This window comes from Copadichromis virginalis, linkage group LG12, assembly GCF_057382275.1.
Source record: "Copadichromis virginalis isolate Kocher_CV1m ecotype Utaka linkage group LG12, C_Virginalis_male_GT1.1, whole genome shotgun sequence".
NCBI classification, from domain to species: Eukaryota; Metazoa; Chordata; class Actinopteri; order Cichliformes; family Cichlidae; genus Copadichromis; species Copadichromis virginalis.
In genome coordinates this window covers 17,620,631-17,636,125 of record NC_140629.1, presented here as the reverse complement: position 1 = coordinate 17,636,125, position 15,495 = coordinate 17,620,631, and the positions used below count along the sequence as shown (strand labels likewise).

The 15,495-nt window shown below is 39.6% G+C and overlaps 1 protein-coding gene across 4 annotated transcripts in view; it reads right to left on the bottom strand.

The window, feature by feature from the left end:
• Positions 1-15,495, bottom strand: part of trpm3 (transient receptor potential cation channel, subfamily M, member 3) — a 131,577-nt gene that overhangs the window by 60,436 nt on the left and 55,646 nt on the right. For all 4 annotated transcript variants that reach the window (XM_085475090.1, XM_085475091.1, XM_085475092.1 and 1 more), the window contains exons 3-6: positions 14,285-14,486; positions 11,845-12,058; positions 10,078-10,202; positions 8,523-8,694 (exon numbers count right to left, since the gene is read on the bottom strand). In XM_085475090.1, the coding sequence (XP_085331216.1) occupies positions 8,523-8,694; positions 10,078-10,202; positions 11,845-12,058; positions 14,285-14,486 (713 nt within the window). The remainder of the gene's footprint in view (positions 1-8,522; positions 8,695-10,077; positions 10,203-11,844; positions 12,059-14,284; positions 14,487-15,495) is intronic.

The window sequence follows — 15,495 nt, the reverse complement described above, 5'->3', positions numbered from 1 at the left end:
GATGTTGCAGCAGAAACTGAGGCTCATGTCTTTTTAGCTGTCTGTTGTTCAGTTCTGTAACTGTAGCAAGTTTTATATCAACAATATTACAAGCTTTTGTCTTTTTTAATTGGACTTTGATGTTGACGATAGTTAAACAGTGAAGTTATTCAATCCTATTTATATATATCATATAATATAAATATACACATAATATATTCCCCCTTTGTACTGTCTGTTTCAAAGTACTGACTGTATCCATGCACACTTCACACACGCTAATATCAGATAACAAAGAGTAAAAATCCCCAGTCTCTCTTTGGCTCCCATGTCTCTCATATATCAAATATAATTTTAATCCACTGCCCACACCTTACTTTTCAAGAGCGAGACTACTCTGAAAGAGTGTGAAAAAAGTAGAAGTAGCCAAAAAAGGGGGGAGGGAGTCCAACGCTGTAATTTTCTATATATATATCCAGTCTGGAAGACGAGGAAGTAATGAGGAACTGAAGGAATTAGCGAGGTAAAGAGCAGCGTGTAAGCAAGATACACATAACATGCTTAAATGGTCCTAATTAAGGATCCAGCAATGACTCATCCGCCGCGTGTGTGTCTGCGTGTGCGTTGGCGTTTGCGAGTTTGTCCTTGTATGTGTCAAATTAGCATCAGCATGACTGGAGGAGGTGTGCTACAGTATGTGGGCCCTTGTCTTCTCACCTCACACCACCACCCTACACCAATAAAATAAACCAAAAATAAATAAAAAAAAAAAAAGTAAATTCCTTCAACACACACTGACACACTTAAACATCAGAAACAGATATGAGAACCTAACTTGACAAGCTATAGAACAAAATGTCAGATGGTATGCTAAAAGGTCAAAGCTTCTCTCAAAATCTCAAATATTTAGTCTTTAACCTTCTTGAAGCAGCTCAGATGTAATCACATATCTTTTTATTTTTATTAGAAATATTAGAATTAGTGTGCCAGAGTGAGTTTTACACCAGCACTCAGCTAAAAATGTGTTTTCACTGACCAGAAAACACAGTAATTGGGGTTGATCTGTGTGTTGATTTGTACCTAAACATCTACAGCTTGTCCATTATAAATTCAAGCCTCATTTCTTTAAGTGTTGATTATATTCCTGAAGAATATTTTGCATTTTGCCCCCGAGGAACTTGATTTGAACTGGATAAAATCACCTCAGGCATTTAAGACAGATGCTTAAATGGCATAAATGCTTCTGTCTCTTCAAGATGAATACGTATGTGTCGCCCTTCTGAGTGTGTCTATGTCAGGAAGCATTCTTTATAAATAGCCACTTACAGGGTCTGTACCCTATGAGAATGACAGCTGAAATGACTCAAATGAAATTAGATGTTGTTCTCCCTGTTTCACTGAAGCAACAGTTCCCAAACTGTGAGGCAGGCCCCACGTCTGTAGGTGTGGACAACGAGGGGAAAAATATGGAGTGAAATTAATTGAATGAGATTTTTCACTGGAAAAAAAAAGTGTTAACCAGCGGTAGTACAGTACTAACCACTGCACTGCCACGCATGTGTGCGTGTTCTCCCTGTGCATGTGTGGGTTCTGTCTGGGTAGCTTAAAGTTACAGTGTGTAAATTCTCAACAGCCAGTGCATTGCAGTCAAGTGAGATCTGTTTTTTTTTACCTGTCCCAATTTAAGTGCATGATCAAACCTATGGTGCCCCCTGTGAGACAAACAACTGTGGCTACCATTTTTCTGTAGTGAGTCTAGGCTGTGAGTCCGCTGTCTTTTTCATGTCTCTTTACTTTGAGGCTAAAAAACTTTGTGAAAGAAACATAATAAGATGAGTCAGTGAATCTCCTTTCTGTCAGATGACAGTGATACTAAGGTGAGTTGTTGATGATATGTTGAACTTTTTTGCTGTTATGCACTGCTGTTTTGTCTGCTGTTAGCATCTGCTCCGTTAGCTGCAGCTTTTGTAGCTGTTAGTCAACGTTAGTGAAACTTTTTTTGAAGTCGGTCTAACATTGTTGGACACTTTGCAGGTAGCACATGAACGCAGGACTCGGACATGCTCATATGATGTGAACATGTAATGAAACTGTTTATCAGAGTGAAAATGTAATATAATATTAGCTTACTAGCTAATATTAGCAAGTGTTGCTCAACCAATCATTTTATGAGTCCAAAATTTTTTTTTTCCTGATAAATAACCTAAAAAATAATACCTGACTTACTGTAGCTTTAATTGAGTACTCTAAATTGACTGTTTAGGTTTAAATAACTGTTTTAGCTGAACAGTCCAGGATATATTCCACTTCACACTATATGACAAATTCAATTGGCCGTTAAGAAAACGTATTTATTTTTTGAGAAAAATAAAAAAGAGTTGATTGATTCTGTTTCACCAACCTTTATTCAACTTGGGGTTTTTTTTTACTAATAAAATAAAATTAGCTTTTTGTCTGAATTAGTCTGGTTCGTACGGAACCCCTCTGATGACTTGGTCCAAAAAACAAATAAATTGTGGCCACAAAATACTACTTCGTGCCCTCGAAATAGTATAACGTGCCCACAAAATACTTATTTGTGGCCATGAAATACTATATTGAGGGCACGAAATAGGTTTAACGTGCGCACGAAATACTAATTTGTGGTCACGAATTGAGTATAACGTGGCAAACGAATTACGCATTTGTGGCAATGAAATATATAACGTGCACACACCATATTGATACAATTCCTGGACAGCTGCGTAGAGACATAAGCATAAGAGTAGGCTAAACCTATACACCATGGACAGAGACAGTATGACTGACTTTTATTTTAGGCTGGAAATGAGCAACAAATGCATTTTGAAAAGCCTGGCAATGCAAGGAACCATTATTACAGAGAGACATTTAAACAGGATATTAAGATAAGATAAGATAAGATAAGCTTTATTAGTCCCACACGTGGGAAATTTGTTTTGTCACAGCAGGAAGTGGACAGTGCAAAAGTTATATAGCAATTATTATAACTGAGTGCCCAGTTGCTTTACAGACAGATTTTATTGTCAACCAACTGCAGGGGTCTCGGAAGGATCACAGTTATCGGTCAAGTGTTTCGTGCCCACAAATTAGCATTTCGTGCGCACAGTATACCTATTTCGTGCCCTCAAAATAGTATTTCGTGGCCACAAATAAGTATTTCGTGAGCACGTTATACCCATTTTGTGCCCACGAAGTAGTATTTTGTGGCCACAATTTATTTATTTTTTGGACCATGTCATCAGAGGGGCTCCGTAGGTTCGCAACCCGTCCACTGTGACATTTCTGACTGTGCCACCACTGTTTTTAACCCACCTACTGTTCCAAAATACATTTACTACATTTCACACTACTGATTGTGCAGTCAGATTCTTTCCACACCACATAACATGTCGTCATCCATGCACATCCTCAACCTGGAACCATACCTGGAGCAAGTTTTGTATCCTACCCACTACTGACTCTGTTATCTCTCCACCACAGGGTTGGACACTCTGGCAGTTCTTGGTTATCATTTTTGACATGTTTTGTGTACGCATTCATGCATGAACACACCTTACCCGCAGTGACTTCAATTGTCCCCACAATGTCTCTGGTCAGTTTTTACTCATATTGCCTGAAAATAGATTATCTATTGATCCACACACCGTGCCAATTCACTGACCACCGACCAGAGAGGCTGTGAAAGAGAATTAATGATTCAATTCTAAACATTTAAAAGAAATTTAAACATTTGTATTTGATCATTAGAATTATGCACACTTCCATATAATTCAATCTCCTATTAGTGCTTTATTTGATCTATTACAATCTGTAAATGGTATCATTTCTAATTCATATTCTAGATGCCCATATGCACACTTGGCATTAAAAAGGATCATATTCTGAAAGAGTTTGTCCAGGCATTTACAGTGAACACAGAACAGTACAAACTCATTGACTTCCCATGTGCCACAGTGTAACTATAATTCATTCAATATTTGCTGATGGAGGTCACAGTGTCAAGGCTAATCTGCAATGCAAAGCCTTATGGCTTCTGAATTCAATTGCCCCAACTATTTCTTTTACGTGTGCTGTGATTAATTAAATCACTGTAATAGGAGGGCAGGTGAAGGTTAACACAGTATCTACATGAATGCATCTATTTCAATACACCAAGTAATTTAGGTGAAAAGCAAGAGGGCACGTTCAAGGCCAGTCGTTCATTGTCACTGACCGCATCTAAACTTGCACAAATTAATAACTTTTTTCCTGGTGTGTGGATTCAGTTTCAAATTGTCACGTAATGAATGCAGCAAATAAGATGAAGGGCTCTCTTATTTTTCTCTATATTAATGGATGAGGCCTGTTTTGATATTTTATCACACCACGTTTTTCCTCCTTTTACCTCCCAATTTTTCATCAAAGCAAACACAGATAACACCTTGCCTCACTGCCTGCATCTTCGGCTGTTTCTTACCTCCTTTGCACTTTATTTAGTTTTCTTCCTTCTCTCCCTGCCCTTAATCCTTTTTTTCTGTATTAACTTTCCCACTCTCCTCTCGGGCTCGTTCTGCACTTCTGTCTGTTGTGAGGCAGTGATTAAAAAGCATTACAGCCAAGGCCACAGACACATCAAAAGAGCTGTGCAGCGGTGAATCAACAGTGTTGAATGGTGCCAATCATTTTATTGATTTCCTCATCTTACAGTTTGACATTGTCTACTTGGGAATGAAAAGCAGGAGAAAGAAATGCTCCAGTGTAAGAGTAACTGAGAGAATATATATATAAAGTTCTTTTTTTTTCCAAAACAACATTTGTTTACTTTCATTTATCAACGTTCACTGGGTAATCTGTACCTCTGTTCACATGGGAAATATTCTAGGTTGCCTGAGCTCCATCCTCGTCTGGCTAGCTAACTAATGAGAAGCCCATTGATACAGTAGTACTCAGTATTGACTCTAGTGCTCCCTGATTGTACTTGTGCGTCCTTACAGTACAATGGTTTTTCTACCCTAGCCCGCTTGAGATCAAATTGGGCTACATCATCCATGGAGTGTCACTCCAGTGCTCTAGTTTTAATGTGCTGGCTCCAACCATCCATATTTACAGCCTTTGAAGCCATGTTTCGTGTCTTAGGACTTTTATTTTGTTTACACACAGCCAGAGATACCGCTTTTAGATTTAACATCAAATATTCAGCAAAAAGTGAGTCAGTTTTTGACTCAAATGTGCTCTTACGGCAACAGAAATTGACCTGTTTTAGATTATAACCTTTTTGTAAGAGGGTAACCAGACAAAAACACCCATAGATTTGTTGTAAAGCACTGATTCCCATAATTTAAACAAAATGTTAGAATATTGTGGAGCCAATTTGATTGCTACAGCATTTCTGGCAGTCACATGGTTATAGCTGTTTCATGGATATTCACACACAAGCGCAGTAGGATTAGCTACAGGATTGCCCAGACATCACAAAAATACCACAGGGGAAGATTACGCATATCTATCCACCACACTTCTTTCATCTTGTGTTGTGTGCAATGTTTGGGACTATGTTGGGGAAAAAGAGAGATCTGGTGGTTACATGTGGTCTAAAACCCACAAGCATGGCCATTTAAACTTAACTGCTGTTTTCTCCCCTTCACTTTTTTTTAAATCTTTCTTTCTTTGACAACACCTCCGGGCACACGTGGATCCCACAGGGGTACCTGCTGTGAGGAAAACTGATGCAGTCATCCAGTGACTATGGACAGGTGATCAAGTCAAAAAATGGCCTTTGTCCACAAGCCTGACACTGGTGAATAAAGAGGTAAATGCCCACACACATCAAGATACACATGCATACAAACGCACAACACGATTCAGTATAATATAGCTCTTCACTCTATAACTGAGTGGATTTGTTTCTTGACTTTCTCATGTTAAGAGGATTGAATATATTCAGTATTCATTTTTCACTTTCCTTAATTTCTTTTTTTAATCATTGTTTTTTAGCAATTAAACAGCTTGCTATTACCAGAAGGGTAATTGCTTGGACTTCCTGAATTTCCCAAACTGGACATTGAAAAGCTTCCGTGCCATGAAAAAGTATTTGCCTCCTTTCTTTGTTTTTCACATATTTGGCACATTTAAATGTTTCAGATCAGCAAAAAATTAGACATACTATTAATATTAGAGTAAATTTCAAAATTCAGTTTTTAAAAGATGATTTCATCTATTAAGTGAGAAAGCAATCCAAATGTACCTAGCTAAACCTGCTAACTGGTTGTGCCACCATCGGCAGGAAGAACTGCAATCAAGTGTTTGTGATAATTGGCAATGAGCCTTTCACATCACTGTGAGGAATTTTGGGTTTTCTCCTTGCAACTCTCTCAGGGATGCCATTTTTGCCCAGGGGCAATTACTTTTTCAAATTGGGTCAGATTGGTTTGGATAGCTTTTTTCCCCACAGTAAATGAAATAATTTACTGCAAAGAACTAAGAAATGAAGAAGGGGGTAAATACTATTCACAGCACTATACAGTTATTATCTTTTTATATATGTACTGTATATGTATATATGCATATGTGTGTGTGTGTGTGTGTGTGTGTGTGTGTGTGTGTGTGTGTGTGTGTGTGTGTGTGTGTGTGTGTGTGTGTATGTGTATGCATAAGACTTAATAAGAGCTCACTTTGACAGTCAAAGATAAAAGTACCAAGTCACTATAGAAGTATAGGTTTTCATGTGATTTTGATTAAGGCGGTGGATTCCCTTTGATAGAGGACTTCACCTCAACAGGCAAGTTGCCAGGATGAGTGGCAGGTTTAACTTTAGCTAAAGCTGAAGGTGGCTATCAGTGCAACCTCAGGCAGTGCGGATTATTTTCAGAGATAGTCTGTGGGTTATGGCTCTGTGGGTAGTCAGCAGGTCACTGGTTACCTATAACTAACAACTGGTAATAACTAATAAACATTAGTACTCATCTTGGAAATACAGCTAACAGCTGCAGAAAGGATTTAAATCAGCGGTGGTACATTAGATGCTTGCATGACAACTGGCCGTCCCTTTGCCTTCCCAGCCCCTTTTGTATTAATCCAGGCATAGGATGACAAAGGGAAGTCCATAGGTCACATGGCTGGATGATGAACGTACACCGCTTTGTCCCTTTAATACCAGGAATATTTCTAATAACCTTGAAGTTAGAGGATTAGGAGGGATGTGGTAGTGTTAACACTTCTTCTAAGAATGAAAATGACATTTAACATCTCCTTGCAAGCTCGCTATCAGCAAACATCAATGAGGCATCTGACAGCGGATAAAACTGGTGCTGACAAAGAGAAGATCTGAATCACAGCACTCGACTCTGTGGCAACGCACCCACTTCCTGAGTTTTACAAAAAGCACTAGTGTAAAAGTGCGTGCATTCATGTCAACCGAACCCCGAAGAAATTATTTCAAAATGGTTTTACCCTGACAGCAAAAGAAGGTAATAGCAAATAAATCCCGGTTGCAAACAACATTTATCTGACTTAGGTTTGCTCCTGGCTCAATCAAAACAATACTGCAAGAGGCTATTGAGAAATATATTTAAAGGATATCACAGAGGTTTATGTGCAATTTTGCTTTGCTTGTGTCTGTGTATGACAGAGCGCGAGAAGAGGAGGGTGAGATAGAAAAAGACAGAGAAATGCATTTTGTATTCATGTAAATCCATTCAGTTTCTAGCTAAGGTATAATGTGAAAAATGAAAACAGAGAAATGCAATGTAACAAGGACTCAGTGCCGGATGAACACGCCGCACAAAGGCAAATATGCTGACTCAAAAATACACTGAAAAAAAAATTAAAGCTTATGTTTTTGGGCACATGAACAAGTATTTGTACTTGCTACCCTTTGTGAGCACAGGACGCTTTTGGTGCAACTAATTCGAGCTTCACAAAAATAAAGAATACAGTGAAATTAGGATTTTTGTGTTAATGCAATTTGATTTATCTGAAAAAATATATAAAAAGAAACTGTTGTCTGTACAGCAAAGCCAGCAGCTTAACATGTGTATCACGCAATATTCAGTACAAAGACAGGTAAGTAAACAACCAAAAACAGTGTGATCAAGCTTTTTCCTTCCCCCAGTGGTAGTATAAGGATACATTACTGTATGTACATGCATTTACAGTCATGTATACTGTATGTCTACATATGTTGTAGTTCTGTGCTTGCCACTGTGCCTGTGTTTGCCAGCTGGCTTGATAGCTGTAGGCACCAAAGAGGAAAAGAAAAAAAAAAACCCACCCCTGAAGGGAGGGACACTTTCAAAGGCTTACGAAGTTATATCTACCTGGCTAAAAATACACCTTCTGACAGCATGTGCTCACTATAAAGCAGGTAATTTTAGTCTACAAACTAGAGTGAACCCAATTAACCCACAGAGGTGTCGCTGATAAAGCGAGGATTACAGTTTCATGATGCCGTTATCACTCGCCGCAATATTTAAAAACACCAACACTAATGTCGGGTAAATAGGTCAGTTTGGCTCAGACTGAAAGATGCGATAAATTTCACTCACGTGTGTTGATCTTCTGCAGGGAGATATGTTTCTCTAGCTGACGTCGCAATTTGACCTCAGCACCATACTTTCCTGTGGTGCCGTTGTCCGCCAGGATGAAGTGGGAGTGGAGACTGTTAAGAACCGTCAACTTGCTCATCGGGTTGGACATGGTCTGGTATGGACGCACCACCTGGCCAAAAGAAGTCAATATTTAACAACTATGCAAACACTGCACCTTTCTTAGAATACAAATATAAAATTACAGCCTGCTCCTGTTCTCAAGAGGTTTTCACTACTTTTGCTTTTGCATCTAAAGTTGAATGTATGCCTCAAGAGAGCATTGCTGCCCAAAGCTTTAAGAAATATGAGTAAAATAACCGTAAGGATTTCATGTGGGGTGAGCTTGGGTTGTGATTTGAGACTTGATGGATATCCTATGCTACAAGCTGGGCCATAGATTTTTAAAGACATTAGCATTTCTCAAGCAGTGTGATACTATAATGGCTCCATGGTGCAGACGCAAAAAAGATCCCCAGTTTAAGACAGACATCACTAGGAAGGTTGGGTCAGGAAGAGCATCTGACATGAAAAACTACCAAATCAACTATGTGGAACCATCTGCTGTTGTGACCCCTTGCGAATGAGGGAGCAACTGAAGGAAGTGTTACAGCAGAGGGAGACTATCACAGAGAAAATGCTCGCAGTGAAATCACGGGTAGGATGAACAGAGACAGGTAAAAAACCTGTCTCATGCGAGTCTTTCAAGAGTAATAGATTACTCAAGCACCTGGATGCTGAGCATATTGTCAAGTTAATGGTAGATAATCTATTTAGTAATTACAAAAATTAACATCACTCTGGTATACTGGTGGTGACAGTGCAGTGGTTGTAACTGTTGCCTAAAGCAAGAAGGTCCTAATCAGCGGGGGGGTGTTGTCCCAAATACACACACTTATGGTCGTGTGGACGGTGACCCCTCATTAGTATACCTCGCCTTTTGCCCTGTGACAGCTGTGAGAGGGACCATCTACACTGCAGTTCTAATCATTTTTTAGATTTGGAGTTGCCATGTATCCAATAATTATTAACATAACTTTCATTGTACTGCTGCTGAAATTAAACTTTCAGTTTCTCCAAAGTTTCTCAGATATATACAATACCGCAACACTGTCTGACACTTTGAGGTAAACTCATCTGGTAGTATATAGACAGCTAAAACCAATCACGCATAAAAAAGAACCTCAGCACTTAATCAGCTCATTTCAGTCACCAACATTAATTGGTTCTGCCTGACTTATTCAGAGGGACAGAGAGCGGGACAGTTTGATGATGAAATTTTAACAGTAGCGTAACACTGATTCCCAGAGATTTCACTGAGTCAGCATGGGCCTCATTTGGTTTCCCCAGCTGTCCAGCTCACTGTGAAGGAGTGTTTATTGGCTTACTCAGCATCTCAGTGAATAAGCTGTCAATAGCACTTTATAGCCTCAGCCCTATCTACCCTATCTACCCTAAAGGCCTGTCTGTCTGTCTGTCTGTCTGTCTGTCTGTCTGTCTATCTTCACAGACTTACATCTTTGCCAACAAGGTCCTCTTGATTTTCTACGATGCCCCATGGAGCAATACCAATGGTGCATATCTTTCCCCTTGACTTGGAGGCGTGGTCTTTCAGTGCATCACCCACGTGGCGAATCACACCTGTGTGTGGACATAGGCATGTGTGCATGAATATTCAGGGCTTTTAAGAGACGGACAGAGAGAAAGATGTTTTGTCACAATCAATACACAGCCAGTCAGATAATTACGTACACTGCTGAGATAGATAAAAAGAATCTGTTAAGCACACAAGACAACTGTGTGGAGCCAGTGTTAACAAACACAAACGCACACATACACACTTAAACACAGCCAGGTTGTAGCTCTCGGCTTGTAGTAGTTGTCCTCAGGGGAGCAGCAGTCAGACCTGGGGGCCATCTTATCTCATCTCTCCAGCTGACATTCATTCTTTTCTCCACCTCCACACACTGTCCCTCCAATCCAGCTATCCATTATTCAGGCCTCTCTTCCTCTTTTCTCCTCCTGCACCCATTCTGTCACTAAATCTTACTTTCTACTCCTTTCTGTATTCAAGTGCGCGCACTCTACGCCATCCAGCGTGTATCATTTCTTTTTGTCTGTTCTCATCTCTCCTATTTAAACATTATTCTGCTGCCTTTTTATCTTATTTTAAGTGCGCTAAATACAATCTAAGATACTTAAATAGCATCTCTTTTTGTGCCCTGGAAACAATACAAGGTAAAAATAACAGTTAACTTCCTTACTGAAGGCAAAGTGAAGCTGATAAGATAAGACACATTTTCCCCCATAGACAAAAGTACTATATGAATGTGTAATGTGCGCTTGTTCAGAGCGTTTAGTGGAGCTCCAGTTTACTCGCTGAGGCCTCTTTCTATATACATGGCAACAGCATATTTATGAATAATTCATGTGCTTCCAGTCTGCCAGCTAACACTCTGGTTTCCTGTATTCATTCCAACCAATCTTGTTTCACCACTTACACTGTTGCACAGTCTTATTTCTTCAAGCTTTGAAACTTGGACTTTTTCACACTTTCACCCTTCCAACCTCAGCATTCAACATCCAGTCCTCTGAGCTCCTCACTTACTCTGCTCTGAGCCAAAATCATCCAAAACAAAAAACAAACAAAAAAAAAACTCAGCACTAAGAATAGGAGACTTCCTTAGCCTTAGAAGACTGCTTCCTTAAAGCAGACATCTCTGTGATTTCTCTACAATGTAACTGATTCCTCTACACTGTAACAGCAAAAGGTTCTGTATTAATTAGTTAGCACTCTATATTTTGCTTCTATTCTCTTGGGTCCATATGGACTATTACTAAGCTAGAACATTTTATTACTTTGTTCAAAAAGTAAGAATGCTTGACAAGTGTAAGATTTTGATCGTCCTTAATTTCAGGCCTTCTCTCATGCAACTAATACTGGAATAATAACTCTTAATCTGAATGAGCCACCCTGTCATCAGGTTTAAGTCATTAAAAAGCAGTCTAGACTACTTGACATACTTTCACTGTGTGCTCACAGCCATTTTACAGTGATCCAGTGGCTGAACAGCTTCAGAGCCTAGACACACTTGACAAATGGTTATTTAATAGCTGATAACTTGTGATAAAGACTTGAACACACTCATCATACGCCAAATTGAAGTGCCCACTTAATTTTTATAAAAAGGAAGACGGCTGTGCAACGCTGTATGCAATCTCTCTGTTTTGCAAACATGAAAGTTTTTAAGTTTGTCTTCATAAGTCAAAACCCGTGGTTTACCTGTGTTGACTCCTCCAGTGAATATCCAGGCCCCTGTTGTCATGGCAGCCTTGATGAGCCCTTTGCCAAAGACCTGCTTGAGTTTGGGCTGCAATTCAAAGTTCTGCAGGCCCCCGTGGACTGAGATGAGCAGCTTGGGCAGTTCCAGCTGCCACTCCTTGGTCATCAGGTGGAGCAGCAGGTCAGGCTTGGTGTCATAAGACACTCGTACGTACTGCAAACAGCATGAAGCATGTCAGTGAAATAAAGCAATACATACAAATGTAGTAAAAAAGAGGTTATGTGTCTTAAAATGGTAAATGGCCTGTATTTATATAGCGCTTTACTAGTCCCTAAGGACCCCAAAGCGCTTTACACATCCAGTCATCCACCCATTCACACACACATTCACACACTGGTGATGGCAAGCTACATTGTAGCCACAGCCACCCTGGGGCGCACTGACGGAGGCGAATGAGGTAAAATACAACCTCAGATGAAAAGTAAAACATGACATATTGCACTGTGTTATTATTTCCATCCATCTATTCATCCTCTTCCGCTTATCTCATTCAGGATTACATGGGGTTCGAGCCTATCCGAGCCACCATAGGGCAGGGGGCAGGTTAAACCCTGAACTGGTCACCAGTCTATTGCAGGGCTAACACAGAGCGACAGACAATCATTCGCACTCACATTCACACCTATGACCAATTTAGAATCACCAAATATGCTAACCTAGGTTAAATGGCAGATTTATTGCTCTGCATAAATCAATATTTATATAGATAATTGTGCAATACTAGATACTGAAACAGCTACATCTCAGTCTCTACAGGCTTCACTTAGCATGTTAAATATTAAACTTCATGACAAGTAATAAGAAGATGAAACAAGTATGACTTATTTCGACAATTTCCCAGGAGAAAGCCTCTTCTGTATAAAAACAACATGGCAGTATAATTTCGGTTTTTGGCTTAGTTGTTAAATAAATACATTATAGTTCATCAGAGGTTGTATTTCGCTCATTTTAAAACCAGCTACAGTCAAGATAATTTTATTTTGTCTGGATATATAAAACCTTAGAATTGACATATGGTGTACTTTGTTTTTACCACAACTTTATGCATTACATTCAGGTATATGGTGTCTTGGGGATGAAGTATTTCAACGCTGTGACGACTTATGTGTATGATAACGTAAAAAGCATTGGTGTTTCATGTGTGTCTATGCGTATGGATTTCATTTCTCAAGTTAGAAGACGTATTGAGCAGATGTTTGCTATGATTGAAGAACCACATACATTATGGAGCATCTGTTTATCCCTCTAATACACCCTCAGAAAGCCAACCTGACATGTGTCTGGATGAATAATTTAACACTGGGGAAAAAAATCAGACATAATTTGGGTTTAATCATCTGAATTCCCAGATTGCTGCAGTAAAGTGTGATATGACTTTCTTAGTGTAGTTATCATAGTTTGTGACTTTGCGAATAAAACGTCATCAGATCACTTTAGGGACGGATCAATTAATCAGGCAAAATGCAGTCTGCTAACACTCATAACACTTAAGTCTTTTAAAGCAATAATTACACATATTTCCACAATAATTCCAGTAATTTGATTGATTCCTCAGTTATCTCCAGGTCTTCTGATTGGACACATTTGTCATTCTCCATAATGCATACAATGAGCCCTGATGAGTCCTCTTGTCAATGTCATTTTTTATTCAGCAACCCGCAACTATTCATCTATTTTCAGCTGTGTTACATCTGCCATTCAGGGAAAAAGTATTTCAGTTATCTAGGAATCAAACAGTTTCCTCCTCTGTACCTGCGTGCTGTCAAACAACATGTTTACTGAAGCTTTGAAGAATATCTTTAGATCACATTATGCACTTTCAGCTTTCATCACTTTCTGAATATTTTTGAAATCCTCTTCTTGAATTACTCAGTCTTTACTATCTCTATAATCAATTTATGTGGCCATTTTTCATAAAAAAGCATTTGCTCAACATCATTACTGTATTACTTTTATTTTCATATTTCCAGAAGAGAGCACTTCCATCAGAGGTTAGGTTCCTTTGTACTGTTTGGAGGTATATTTTAGGATATCTAAATCCTCTACTCTCTTCTTTCTTGTCTTAGGAGGTTAACTATGGCCTTTAAAATAGCTCAGTAAAGCATACAAATGCACTCTTAAAGCTACACAAAGTAGATTTCCTGCGCTGGTGCACTCAGATATGTGTCACCAAAGGTTCTCGAGTCTTAATGGAAACATGAGTTGCAACGGCTGAGGTCAGTGCTGCATGAAATAACAACAGAATAGTGACTCCTTTTATTTAGGTGCCCTAATGCTCAAAACAATCACGTTGACCAGTTCCATAAAGCTCAAGCTTTGTGTGGGCAGCATGCTGAAGGAGAAGTCTAATAAAATGCAACACAGTGTAAAGAGAGTCACCATGGCTTTGTTGGAGTGTCCTCCTCCCTGGAACTCAATGGTGCCGAAGGCATCAGTGGGGCTGAGCTGTGTGTGTTTGCTGATTGACCACTTCTCCGACAGGCTGTCATTCTTGGCCAAACGCTCTGCCTTATCATTCTGACTAGATGAGATGCCCGGTGGCAAGCCCACATGCTGACCTATTAGACGACCACAACAGCACCTGAACAAGAGGAGAAAGTAAGAGTGAGTGTAAGACCGGTATATTACACAGTCCTTTGCAGAGAATAATTGAAATCTTGAGAAGTGCAAGCCCCGAGCAGGAAGAAGAAAAAGGAGAGTAAGAGACAGATTGTGTGTGACTGAGAGCGTGGGGAGAAAAGAGCGTGAGAGCTGCCGTAGTATGTATCTAGCAATAAAAGGTGGGCATGGCTGAAGGGATAGCATGCCGTCCAACTTTCATCTCTTTACTAAGCTTGATTTATAGTCCTGCATAGAATAACAGAGGAGCAAATATTAAATTTTGTGCAAGTGGCTGTTTGCCATTATGTTTGAGCCTGCATTGCTCTGCCTCCATGGATGGAACTGAGGTGATCTTGTAGCTGATCCATACTGAACAACAGTTCTCTTGCTGAAACACGGGAAAAGCTTTAGTGGCAATTAAGTCTACACACAGATCGTCAAAAACTATCAAACCAAGAAAGAGGTGCGTGTCTACACTGATAGAATCTGTGCAATTGTATTAGCCTTGTAAGCAAGCCAAGTACAACTATAGCCTGCACCATGTTTACACAGCTTATTAAAATCAAAGGAAGCAATCCCAACTGTTGCATTTAGTTATATTTCTGGGAAGGTGTGAATCAGGCTAGGCTCTGTGGCTATGTTGCAGATGAGTGGAAGGATTTGTGGGCTTTTGCTAAATTTTCTCAGCTCCATCCCTTTCTGTTTTCTGTACCTGTCGCTGTTACTTCCTTTTCCCTCTCAGCAACTACAAGAGTTAGCAAAATGCTAGTTATGATGCTTGCGTACATTCTTATTCACAAGTGCTGAATGGCGCTTTTATATTCTGTGTTTAAATCTTACAGGATGAAGAGGGAGCCCAGGGAGGAACGGAGGCAGGAGACTGCGATTATCACTTCATGTTTCCATCATGTCTTACCAAAGGTACTTTGCCTTCCTCTTCCTCACGCATGAGCACAAGTGTCTCTAACTAAAAAGAATGAGCTGATTTG